This window comes from Gadus macrocephalus, chromosome 22, assembly GCF_031168955.1.
Source record: "Gadus macrocephalus chromosome 22, ASM3116895v1".
Lineage (NCBI taxonomy): Eukaryota > Metazoa > Chordata > Actinopteri > Gadiformes > Gadidae > Gadus > Gadus macrocephalus.
In genome coordinates, this window is record NC_082403.1 from 15,990,508 (window position 1) to 16,004,481 (window position 13,974).

Consider the following 13,974-nt stretch of genomic DNA (forward strand, 5'->3'; position numbering starts at 1 on the left):
CTATTATTTGTGATAGATTTTCACCGTTTCCCTCTGGATTGACTCTTCAGCTGTTATGTCTCCTGCCTTTTATATGTTTTTCTTTTCTCTCATTAGCTCCCAAGCACTAAAATGCTGTTGGCTGTGGCAAATGTTCTTCAGTCCTTTCCTTGGGCATGTCTCTCGCTGCTGTGCAGCCCTCCTCTTTCTCCAGTGATGCAGGGGGAATTACTGCACTGCTCACAGTCGTACATGGACAATGACTCATAGTTTGTTATGAAGTCCAAAAGATCGAGGTAGCCAATGATCTGACGCAAGAAAATACAACCGGCACAAATTGCACCCATAGGTGCTGTTGCACACGGATGGTAATTAGTCTGGTACTCAAGCTGAATACTCTGCCTGCAGAAAAGTGGTGAATCGCACAGACTATCATTGGTAGGTTTAAGAACAATAGATATGATACCGTCAAATTTATTGATATATTATTGAGTATCCTGACTAGGGCTGGGATAAACGATTATTTTTTAAACGATTAATCTAGCGATTATTTTTTCGATGCATCGATTAATCTAACGATTCATTTTTTCAGTCCGATTCGATTTCGATTCGATTATCGATTATCTCCCCATTAATTGACTAATAGCAATTTATACATGTTGATTTACATATCTGAATGAAAAAATATGAATTCCTTAACATTTCATTACGTGTTTATTGCCTTTAAATTCCAAAATAAAAGTGCAAAGTAATGCATTCTTAGAATTCTACGGTGCTCGGTCATCTGCAGCTGCTACCGGGTGGCGCCTCTTCGGGTGCTGGTGAATTGCCGTTCAGCTAGAATGGAAAGTCATCTCCATTTTGCAAAGACGACATATGTGCGAACTTAATCGCAAATTGGATACCATTGTGGTGAAGTTGGACCGGGCTTAAACGGACCACGAATTTTCGGCTAATTTTGCTTTTTGGTTTTTGGATTCTGGAAATGGAAGACTACAGAGAGTATCAGAGAGACTCTAAGGTTGGCAAAAAATTGCAGAGTCGGCCTGACCCAAAGCAATCGTTATCTTCATTCGGCTCCCCCACTTCGGCCTTGGAAGGCTGATATCTCTCCTCTCCCTGGTTGTTATGCAGACGGATGCCCTGCCACCCTTCCCCCCAAATTCCACCCTCCACCTCCTATGAACTTTGTCTCTGGTCGGAACTCTTCGAGGTCGTCTCCACGGCGACGGTCGTGTCCTCGTCACCAGCATCAGACGGGAGAGACACTGTTGGGTCCATTGGAGATGGAGTCCTGAGCTCACACACACACGCACACAAGACTGATTACACACACACCCCCTGGACTCACCGCCTACTGGACTCCCTCCCCTTCCCCCGTTGCAGCACAGTATGCCGTGAGTGATGTGATGCGCCTGTTGGCTGCGTCCGCCTCCCGGTGTCTGAGTTGTGACACCTCCCCTCCCCAACTCCCTTCCCCCCTCCCATATGCGTTTGTGATGTTTTGATGTGATGCTTATGTGTTGAGGTGTTTTTTTTGCTAATCCCTACACTGTGCCCCCCTTAAAGGAGCATAGTTTGGGGTATTGACAATTTTTTTTTTTTCCTCGTTACCCTCTTGTCCTAGCTTTTGAAACTTTCTTATATAATGCGGGCCGCATGGTTCTTCGTGAACAAGCGCCTGACAGTCTCTCCGTCCTGTCTCCCCACACTGTCTTCTATGTTCTTGGACGGAATGTTACTGGGAATTTCGTTGCTCTGTTGCTTTGTAACATGTGTAATGACAACAATAAACTATACTATACATATCACGGAATTTACATTAAATAATTCCCATACTTTAGAGGAACGAGTGCGTGGCACCTTGCACTTATGAAAGTCTGAGGAGCCGCTCGCGTTGCTACTACGCTCCGGCGCCGCCCATCTTTTTTTTTTCTTTTTTTTTTTTAATCAACGCACATTTTTCGTGTCGACGTAATTTATGCGTCGACGTCATCGATTACGTCGACGCGTCGTCCCAGCCCTAATCCTGACCTGTTGTTCACAATAGCCTTTTTCATTTGTTGGCTAATGCTGACCTACTTTGCATAATTTACTGCCAAGGTAAACTGAGCCTTGTGACCTGCTCGAGGTGAAAGGGGAAGGATTGGAAGTGGTTGACCCAGAAGCATGCCCAGTCACAGCCGGGTGACCATGTTACTTGTGCCACGCTTACTTAGGGTAGCTACTAGCGGGATTTACACACTCTGCAATTCAAGTGAAGATCCTCCTCATCGTCCTGATGGGTGTTTTTATCAGCCTCTGGCTTCTGCGGTAGCTCAGGCCTGCAGTCTGATAACCCGTCTTGGCCAAACATCTCTCAGAGCTGATTGGTTCTTGGTCCAAGTCTTCAAGCGTGATTGTGTACTCGTCGTGACACCCAGAGCAGAGCGTTAGTATCTTAAAGGTAACATGCAGAAATGCTGCACTTGAAAAGAACATTCTCAAAAAAAGAAAAATTCGGCTTGTGAAATTCAATTCAGTTCATATTTGTCGGGTGAGGTGGGAGTGTTGTCTCAGTTCTTTTGTGAAGCGATGATACCAGGTTGTGCATTTCACAGTGTCCCCTCTCCCTCAGTGAAACCTGCACTCTGCTCGTCTGCCGGAGAGCTATTTTTGGTACGCGAGCAGCCAGGATGTCACTAAACATCCACCAATGCCCAGATCCCCATCACGCTATAAAATGCACCAATATGTGTTTAACATCCACCCTCACCGCTTGCTTCTCACCATGGGGAATTATTGCTGAATAATAGGTGACTTTGCCACATGGCAAACACATTTCTGTCTGTGTGCATCATCAATTGTTCCTAACAAGCACAGCTGAGATGTGATAATGTCAAGTTGTCAGCGGTCCACAAGTGTCTGGGAAGGAGCATGGTCGAGGAAGAGGCAGATGGATCAGATGTAATATTGGCTCAGGTTTAGCACACAGAGTGATGGGTCACATGCAGAATCTCAATGACCATGTTCATATCACGCTCATATTTTGGAGAGTGTCTGTGAAAACCATCAATCCATCTCTTTTGATTCTTTCCATCACCCAACCATCCCTTGTGGCGATAACACTATCATTTTCAGTAATATTCGAGGTAAAGTCATGCAGAAAGTCAGGCCAAACTCTCTGAGTCTTTATATTGTGTCACTTTTCTCCCCAGTGGCTATATGAAATGTATGCAGCCATCTTACGTGTGCTGAAAACTTACTGGTGGCCTTTTCTCACTCTCTAGTTCTGAAGCTACCTCCGAGATGGTCAGTGCTGTTTGACCTCTGGCTTGGTGTTGTTTTCTCCTCAGTCAGGTCTCTGTCCATTGGCCGGAGCAGCCCTCAGGCAGTTCTATGATTGGTTGAATTATTGACATCCAAACCATGGCTGTGTGAGAGCCACACAGCATGTCCCCCAAAGTTATATCTCTCAGTTTCTCTGAGAACAGCAGGCTGCAGAGGGGCTGTCGGGGGGGAGGCTTTTAAGAAAATGCCCTTTTTCGAGCTTCTTACTTTCCTGGCTTATCTTGTCCGATGTGCCACACACAAGCACAGGCATAAGCATTTATTACGGACATTTGGGCATGCCCACGTCCTTCTTACTGTCATCAAGTTATCAAATGGCCCTCTCTCCACCTATCCACAGAGCCTCACAGACAGTGACGATGGGTCAATATAGGGCGCCGCCGTGAACTATTCACTCGAATATATCTGCCAACTACGAATCAACTATTATGAGCACGAAATAAATCAACAAAAATACCTAGCGTTTATCCTCGTTTAATTGTGTGGTAGACCATACCTGCCACTGCCAGCAAACATTTAAATGCGTCTGAACGCCGAGCGCCGGCCACGTTGAAGTCAATTTAAGCTCACAAACTTTTTGTTGTCTATCAAGCGGCAACGTCTTTTCATCGGCGCAAGAAAATTCGCCCTCGGGTCACACCAGTGTGCGCCCCAGGCCAATGGTATAACTTTCCTTTTTTGTTATCACCTCATGAATGGACAATTCAGCGAATCAATCAAATAGGCTACCTCCCTCAGCAGCATTCCCGCAACACAACTACATATAGAGAAGAGATAGATCGCTAACTAGCAGAGAGTTGTAAGCACTTTCCACCCATTTCAGTGGAGGAATTGGAAGCCCCAAGCAATGTTATACTTAAAAGGGGAAAGTAAGTTACAGATTAATTTAGTCTTTCGGCCTGTAGCATATAAACGAAATGACGCAACGGTCCCATATTTCTAACTGCATTTGAAGAAGACATTGAGACTCACAAAAAATTGACGCTATAGGACAGTGATCATGATTTGTCTCAATAACAGAATAACAACAATGGGTAAAATAGCATGGCTGGTGGAATGGCCATAGAGTAGGTCTGTATATGCAGTGTAAGCTTTTCCAGGCCCTGCAAGTCACGATGTAGGCTACGAATCTGAATGAATAGTAGGTAATAGGTAGTGGCCATCCCCAAAATGCGCCAGAATAAAGAAATTCAAATCTACCAAATTCAAATTTTTCTGGGTGGGGGGACCCCCAGACCCCCCTTATACTACTGCACAATCTATAAAGGAAGCCAACAGGAAATAAATAAATTTGTATTTGATACTTATTTTGGTTGGACATGTGTTCTTTTCAAGGGGGGGGGGGGTGATAAAACTGACCCTCGCATTGGTATGCGTCGTGCACACCTTCCAATTGGTTTACCTGCTGCGGCATTATGATCTTCAACTCAGGGGCTCTCAAGTCCCCTTGCGTTAGCTATATGGCTAAATGTGTGGAGTGGAAGTGTGCCCCAACAAGCACCTGAGGCTAATGGAGAGGAGCAAGCCTGGCTAGCCTCCCCACCTGCACCACAGCCCTCCTTCCACCCACCACACCATGGATTAGCACTGCTTAAGTTCCCTGTTGGGTTCGTGTCAAAGCAGCTATCTCCATTCATCTAAATTTCATTTCACTTTTATTTGCGCTGCCCTTTGTAGTTTCCAAGGGCTTTGTAAGCCAACATTTCTGTGACATTTTAATGAAATCCTCCAGTCCTTGTGCAGGTAGACAAACTCCCAGGGGAGAACAGAATATTATTTAAGGAGACACCCTCAGATAGTCCCCAACAGGCAAACTACCTTGGCCAATAAATACAACAAATGTTCCATTGTTGCCTTCTGTAAGAATAAAGTGGCAGTCAAGTATAGTCTGGGTCCTGGGAAAAGCTGTGCCAATGTTTGCCATGCTTGCTATGTTGCTATTCAGGGGCAGGATAGACGATTTGTAAGGGTGTTTGACTTCCCACCGAAAGGTTGTGGGTTACAACCACATTATCCGCAGTCTACCACTCTATGGGCTTCCTTGAGCAAGTTGGGAGCTTGAGTCTGTAAACGTGTTACAGTTCATGGTCACAATGCTGTTTGATGGAGAGGCAGGAGTAATGGTTTCCTGCATGGCTTTCCCCTGTTCCAGCGACTGCCCGGTGTCATTTTGTACGTTATTTTCTGCATTGTCAGAACGTTTGTATTGCTGTTTTGCCGTTGTTGTTGTTGTTGGTGTGTGATGCCGGTAATCAGGCTGAGGAGCTTAACCCTGTACCAATAAAGGTCAAATCAATCAGAAAGTGCTCTCAAACTAATTGCATCAAAGATTCAGTGTTTGTGAATTGTTATTGTGTGTAGCTTTGGCCAAAACACATTGCTAAAATGACTCCTACTAAATACAATTCATTACCACGTTATAAATCAAAGCTGTGATTATGGCTTTTCCATTGGTTCCATTGATCAATGAGTCTGTTAATTGACTGATATGAGGTCTGATAACGTTAAGTTCATGCTGTTCAAAGAGATCTACCAACAGGGATCCTGACACATTATGCAGACTTAGCCGTGACAAAAACAGGAACGCAGACGTAATCAGCCCTCTGGCTCTTGGCGCTCGGCGTGAGCTACCTGGGGTGACCGACCGCGCCTCCTGATAGCCAGCCTTGTAACGCGCCGTGCAGACGTGTGATATCCAGGCACCGGTGGCTTGCACAGTGGCAGGTCGTTTCTTTTTTACTCCCCCGGTCCCCTTGAGAAACCCCCTTGTTTGCCGTCGTCACTCTCTTCATCTCCACTCATGGTCTCTTACTGCGAGGCTTGTGCTATCTTAAAGGTCCCATATTATACCACCAGATGTGAGTGTGATTAGCTGTTACAAGCCGTTTTGAAAATCTGCCTCCACCTCTGTTTTAGTGACATCACAAGTGGGCGTGTCCACCCAGATGTGTGCTGGATAGCTCAGTCTACCAGCCTACCCGGTGGACTGTAGCTGGGACCCTTTAATGAAGCATTGCACACAGGGGATGAAAGGCCGGCTCTCGCCTCACTCGTTTGTGATTCATGTGGGTGCCAGCGGATGTCAACTGTCACAAGAAGAATAGAAGCTGACCTCATCTGATGTCAATTAGCTGTGCTAATTTCAGCCAATTAGAAACATCAATTGCAATAACCTGTGTTTGGTGCTGTAACTGCATTGGGATCGTGGTGCTTGGTTATGCTCTCTGTCTTGCATGCTCTCTGGGACACTCACCCTCTCTCTGTGTATCGCCATCTTTCTCTGTCTGTCTCCGTCTCTCTCTCTCTCTCTCTCTCTCTCTCTCTGTCTCTGTCTCTGTCTCTGTTTCTATCGCTCTCTCTGTCTCTCTCTCTCTCTCTGTCTCTGTCTGTTTCTATCGCTCTCTCTGTCTCTCTCTGTCTCTCTCTCTGTCTCTGTCTCTGTCTCTGTCTCTGTTTCTCTCTTTCTCTCTCTGTCTCTGTTTCTCACTCTCTCTCTCTCTCTGGGATTTGGTGCCTGGCTGTGACTGTGTTGATGCTGGTCGTCGGTATTCCTCTCAGGAGCCTTGTGGCCATGCGATAATCCCCGCCCGCTGGCGAGGTGTGTCGGGATCTCTATCTCTGCGGCAGGGAACATTCACAATCCTCTCCACCGGCCCTCTTCCTTTGTCAAGCCTGTCTTCAGCACGAGGGTGCGTTCCCGCGGTGCACTAGCCGCCATTGTTTGGCAAATGCTGCCCACGACAGATGTGATTGATGGTCCTCTTGGAGGGCTCTTTGTTCCGACCCGGCACCACAGTCACCGCTCGACAGGCTTAAGTGCGATGTCACCCAGCAGGTGCAACGTGACTGCTTCCAAACAGTTCTTGTGTGCAGCTTTGACCAGGGACATTGCTACTAGGATATGAACACAGGTAGTGTACCGTCACCCAGTGTGACGAGGACGGTATATAATGTGTTCTCAAATGTCAACAGTTCTCGGGGAACCGCTTCACTGTCGCGCAATCTAGGAGGACTTTCAGAATTTTGTCGCCGGATAAAACATTCTTGTGATTTAACAGCGCCTTCTCATTGGCACTCACCTGTAAGACACATATGTAATTGGGCAGAGATCCTACTCTTCATTATTTTCGTAACCTTTCATTCTGGAGGGAACATGCAGTGTTTTTATTACGAATCAATAGCCTTGATTTATGAGCCACGTAGACCTCTGACCGTTGGGAGCAAGCTACCATCGGTTAATAGTCAATTAGTAATGCGTATCCATGTATACATTGGAGTTGGTTCCCGGTCCTCGGCCCATAGAGACAATGTTCGTTCTTTTAAAAGTGATGAGCTCAACGTTGGTCGGAAAGAAATCCATTGAAATGGAAAGAGAGAGAGAGGATAAAATATTTTACTATGTAGTCCCCTGCTCGGGGCAGCAGGCATTATAATTATGATGGCGTGGATAAGTGGGGGCTTTTTATTTCCCCCCTCTGTGTGTGTGTGTGCGTGTGTGTGCGTGTTTGCTGTTGCCGGGTGCCCTCGGTCGCCGCTGCCGTATTCTTATCACACTCTCACCTCATTACAGTGGAGGGTCTATTTTTAGACTGATGTGATTGAAATAGAGTCTCAGGGGAGCTGAGGGCAGCAAGATCTCTCAAACAAGAAGGGACAAGAGGGGGGCTGGTTGGGGGGGGGGGGGGGGGGGTGTGGGGGGGGAAGAGAGGGGGTGAGAGAGGGGAGGAGAGAGAGAGGGAGGGAGGTAGAGACATACACACATAGACACACGCATACACATACACATATACACATACACTGCAGTCCCGTCGGACTGTGACTTCAGTCACAGCACCCAACACTATTTGCAGTTTTTGCCAACATCTCCGATGCACGCGTGTTCCGGGAGAACCACCTTCCCTCCGGCCTTAATGCATTGAGCCCTGTTGGAGCCCCGGCAGCTGAACGCCACCGGCGGAGTCCTCCTGTGGGACTTATTGTCGTTTAAAGTGCATCCGATCGTCAACATGGCCTTCATACACGTGATGGTGGTGAGCTTAATGGGACAGATCCCGCACCTTGGACTCGTACGTGATGAATGGCATTCGACCTATGCACACGCACACAGTGAACATTATGTGACGACGGCCGCCCCTGAGAACAAAGTAGGAAACGTATAGACGGGCTGTCACGGGCCTCCGAGCGACCGACTATTGGATTATATTGTTTGCGGGAGTTCATGTCTACAATGTGAGAGAACCAGGCGGGGAGCCGGATAGTGACTGGACATTTCTGTGCAAGGAACCCGGGAATCTGGGTTCCTTCATCGCATGGCTAACTCCCTCTCTCTCCCTCTCCCACCAAAACATCTGCACACTTTCACCACCTCCTCACTGCACTCCACATGTCCCCTGTCCCCACATGCAGGCTGCTAGTACCGTTCCCTTCTCTACGCTCAATCTTCCGGTGGTTGCCACGGCAGCATTGCCCCACCCTGAGTGTGTGTGTGTGTGTGGGGGGGGGGGGGGGTCGGGCTATCCAGCTAAATCTGGGCTTTTCATGTGCACTCCCAGTGTCTTTCCCTTTCAAATGGTCACATAACATTTGCCTGTATTTTACCACATGGTGGGAACACTTTAACCACATGGTGGGAACAAACTCATTTTAATGAGGATTTCTCCTCTCCTCTTCTCTCGTTCTTGTCCATTAATTTATTGGTCATTCCATGAGTGTCTCGAGGCCAGGTAGTGTATATTATCCAAACGGGTGGATCCCTTGTACTTGAAGAACTGCTGGCGCTTTTGTCCATGAGTGGTTGGGCTACATATGATGGCTCAGGTGGAGGGTAGCCTAACCCTTACCTCTGTTCAGCCTGACATCTTTCTGTCAGCTGCCGACCTCTCATCTGATCACTGGTTTTCACTTCCCCCTTCTTCGTCCACCGCTTGCCCTGTTGTCACCCGGTTCAAAGCGGTCCTTCCCTCGTGTATCGTAATCCCACTAATATACGTGTTGATGATGTGATGATGTCATAACCTCTCTCTGCACCTTCTGTCATCGTTTCTCTCAGAGCCTGGAGGCGGTGCTGAACTTTAAGTACTCTGGAGGTCCCGGGAAGGTGGAGGGTTACTACCGGGAGCTGTCCCTGGGGGTCCACGTGGACGTGGAGCCCTCGGTGTTCTCTTCACCCGGGTCAGCACGCTCCCGGCCACCAGGTATGCAGAGGCTGGGACTTTAATGCTCAATATGCTGATGTCTCGAATATCATGGAAACTTTTTTTATCAATGGATTAATGGTCGCTAGCAAACAACATCGCTCTGCATGAATAATTGCTTGCTTTCAGTAATCCGTTTCAGACAGCTTGATATGCATGCATACATGCACACTCACACAAACTGACACACACACACACACACACACACACACACACACACACACACACACACACACACACACACACACACACACACACACACACACACACACACACACACACACTGTTTAATTGAACATCCTTTTAATTACACCAAAGTAAACAAACACTTAGAATACTTTATTAGTCCCACTAGCCACTGCCTGCATGCTTCCCAGCATTTTCCGTTGCCATGGCTACCCGCACTCGGGTTTGATGATGACGGTGTGGATAACAAATCCATCACTCGGAGGACCTTGTGCAGCCCATGACACATCTCAGGGGTCCGTTGTCTCTGTGTGTGTGGGTAGGCCACACAGTAAAAGGGGGGTCCCAGCGCTCTCACAGTGGCTTCGTCCCACCTCGAGGCAGTCATACACACGCCGGCTCTGTCTGTTTGTTTCAGTGTTCCCTCCTCGGTATGACATCGTTGACACTCGGCCCGGTGACATTGCAACTCTGAAACAAATTCATTTTTGTTCTTTGTTGTGCTAAGTTGCCTCAAATTCCTTTCACTAGGAGTTCTGCCGCCGCAGCGACCCACTCTGATCTCCCGAGTTATTTGTCGTATCTCTTCTTGGGATTTGTTTTCCTCGTTATTTTTGCTTTGATATTTCCGTTCAATGTTTGGTCCTGCTCCAATTTCAAGTCCTCCAAACTGCAGCCTCATCGTGTCACACCCCCATGAATAATTCCCTCCCATTTTCTTTCTGTGGTACCACGGCGCCTCCTCTCGCGGCCCAGCGACACACCAGAGCAGAACGGAGGCTTGTGTTTGTTCCGTCTCGATGTGAACACCACGCGCACCGCTCTACTCGCAAGCCTGCCGCCCGCAGCCCGCCCGCAGCCCTAGCGAGCAGCCCTGCGGGCGGGCTGCTCGCTAGGGGTCGGGGCTGTGTGTCACCGGAGGCACATCAGAGGGGGCGTCTCCGGGCTGCTGCCGCTGCGGCGGCGGCAGAAGCTGACAGCCGTTGCACAAGAGCATGACTACCAACCTCCCCTCTCCCCCTGCTGTCATCACTGGGGGCCACTCCTCCATGCACGCTCTCCCTCTCCTTTTTCTGCTTATTTTTCATTTATTTTTGTCTCTCTCTCTCTCTCTTGTTTTTTGTTTGTCTGTTCCTCTGTCGCCTCGCTCGCTGAATTTTATGTATGTATCTTTCCCTTTTTTTTCTTATCCAAACCTATTTCTCTCTCACTTTTTTATCCCTCTCTCACTCTTCTTTAATCCTCTCTCTCTCTCCTTTATTCCTTTCTCTCCGTCTCACTCCCCATAGTTTTTCTATTTCTACCTTTGTTTCAATCTGCATGTCAGAGCTGACATGCTAGAAGCCCTGTGTGTTTAGATTGATCGTAGGCCAGTAATCGCCACTGGAGGTGAATCATTAGCTGTAATAATATCTGCGGTGTTGGCCATCCGTCTTTCTGCGCTGCTAGATTTGCCTCGGGAGACGCCGTCAGGCTGTCACGTCCATCTCTCTCTCTCTCTCTCTCTCTCTCTCTCTCTCTCTCTCTCTCTCTCTCTCTCTCTCTCTCTCTCTCTCTCTCTCTCTCTCTTCACACCTCTCTCTCTCTCGTCGCCGCTCTGTTGTTTACGTCATCCCTTCACATCATATTCCACCCCCCCCCCCCAGCCTGACCCCATGACAGTTACTTGGGTCCGTTATGCCAGGCAGTACAGTGCTATTTGAATACCTTTCCATTGTTAGGTTCAAGGAACAACAAAAAAAAATAATATCTGCTATTAAACACACTTTGGATTAAAATTAATAATGAATTATGACCTAATTGAAGAAGTTGACCTAATTTCTGGTTGGATGCCAAAATGACATTGAATTGTAATGAAAGCCGCATCCTGTGTAATTCACATGGTTCACCTGTTCAACTAATGCAATCATGAATAAATTATACTTTTAAGTTATTTATAGAGCATCAGAGGTGATAAAAGCATTTCTCACAATGTGTTCTCTGCGGTATCTTAATGCACATTTAGGGACCAGGTAACCAATAATTAAATGTACGTGATTTAGTTTTGGTTATGGATCATTTTTAAATACCCGAAAGAAATTTCCCTACAGTTGGTGCAAAATGTATTGTTACTATCGCAATTATTAGATATTTTCCTGGTGTTGTGTGATATGCTATTTTTATTGACAAGCCAGAATGTAGTCAAGGAGTAAATGGAGATGCCCTTTCTTAACCTTTAACCTTTCCCCTGCTGAGGGGGGGGATCTTGTTGGGTTTCTTGGGATGCTAACTGAATCATGCCAATTTCCAGGGCTTTCACGTCATGGATTAAAGCATTTAGTATTTTCTATAGTGTTTTTCAGCATTTCTTAGAAACTTGGCATACAAAACATGGTTGGTGATGCATTTATAAGATTTGAAATACAAGAAAGAAAAACAATTTTAATGGAGTAATGTATTTTCGTGTCATGGAGGTTATCCGCGAATACCCAGGGGTGAAAAGGCATCGGCGAAGACCCAGGGGTGGGGGAAACATCCTTGAGCAAAAACAGCAGGACCTATATAGGCCTAGTTTGTCATACGCATGCCTGCTCCTGCAATGTGTTTTTAAAGGGTTTCCAGCAGGGGACCAGCTCTCTGCCACGGCTGACACTGTAGACGGCGTTGTTATGTTGAATAACGGTGTCTGTTGCAGGGACCGCCGTTGCAGCTTACTCCATTTAATCAGCACAATTCCCTGAACTTAAAACCAGCAACGTAAAACAGGGACCAGGGAGTCCGAAATATCAATCAATAATTTGGAGTGGGGGCCGTAAATCAGGATGAGTGAAGGCTTGTGATGCGGTACCCCATGCAACTCAACTCAGACGTCAAGCTGCATGTGCTGCCAGGGTCGGGATAGCCGTTCCAACAGCTGCACGGCCGGGAGCGAGGTCTCGATTTCCCAATTGAGGACCGGGCACCATTCAACATTGTGACCCCGCTGTCTGAGCCCGACCATGCCCGAGTCTGAGCCCGACCATAGGTGCCCAAAAGGGAATTGGGATCACAGTCTCGGCCAGACCGACGTAGGTCAAAAGTATAAGGGGAACGGGGTCATCGGCTGAGGTGTCCTCGAGCTCCCGCAGTGACACTGGTCAGGTCATGCTCGGCCGGGTCCTGTACAAAGCCCAAAATTGGGGCTGTGAGTTGACCAGGGCTTGAGTGTGATAGCAGTACTGCAAAACATGTTCCAAGGCATGTTGTGGTGGCTCTAGGCGGTAGTTGTACTGCTGCAGGTAGTCGGCCCAACGGGGGAGACGGAATGGTTTAGTACCTCTGTTCCTTTAGGCTTAGAGCACGTGAGGCGAAGGCCATCGGCATCTTAACATCCCCTTACAGCCCAGACTTCACAGCACCAATGGCCGTGGCAGAGGCATCCGATGTGTCAAGGGTGGATTTGGCCAGGTCATAGTATGCCAGGACTGGTGGTAAGGTGAGCTGGTACTTCGGGAGGCGCACAGCGTTCATGCAAGCATACTTACAGTGACGGGCTGGCCATTTTTCAGGAGATAACGCAGTGTCTCGGGACCAAATATTGTTTCAGGAAGCAGAGGTAATTCGAAATCATGCCCAAGAAGGAGGCCAAGGTGGGCTTCGGGACACGGAGGATGAGTTTGGGTGTACATGCCGTTAGCCGAGAGACAAATCCACGAAAAGCTCAATAGGCAGAGTGCAAAAGCATTGAGTGAGGTGGTGCTTGGCCACTGCACTTAACCTGCTATAGAGTCTTTTGTCATTGCTTTCAATGGTGGCCACGTAAACCACAATGTTGTTGAGATAGATGGCGACACACGGAATCTCAGCGAAGATAGAGGCCATGATCTTTGGAAGAAACTGGGGACAAAGCTTGGGCCAAAGCCCATGGTTTGCAACAGATTACCCCTTTGTGGGTAATAAACCAGGGGGAGGTTTGCTCTCGGGTATAATGGCTCCTGGAGGTAGACCAGGCGGAGGTCCAGTTTGGAAAAAAGGGGGATCTGTGGAACTAGACGGTTAGCTCCTCTTGTCGTTTTCAGGGGGTTCTTGTTGGAGATGATGGTCTTGCTTATCAATACCTCTATTCTCAGATCCATCCAGAGTTAAAACCCCCCAGGCTTATTCATTGCCATCATGGTTGGTGAACCATGGGGATATGATTACCTGCCCGATGATAAAGTAATCGAGCATGCTCTTTAGCTCAGAGGGTTGTCATGTCGGAGAACGGCGACGCGGCTGTACGACAGGTGGCCCTTTTGGGTGTAATGGCCTGGTGAGTGAAAACATG

At 47.7% G+C, this 13,974-nt stretch overlaps 1 protein-coding gene across 1 annotated transcript in view; it reads left to right on the forward strand.

Annotated features, from left to right (window-relative positions):
• Positions 1-13,974, forward strand: part of trappc9 (trafficking protein particle complex subunit 9) — a 151,413-nt gene that overhangs the window by 76,609 nt on the left and 60,830 nt on the right. The window contains 2 exon segments of the mRNA XM_060043676.1: positions 9,359-9,469; positions 9,472-9,503. Of these exon segments, the coding sequence (XP_059899659.1) occupies positions 9,359-9,469; positions 9,472-9,503 (143 nt within the window).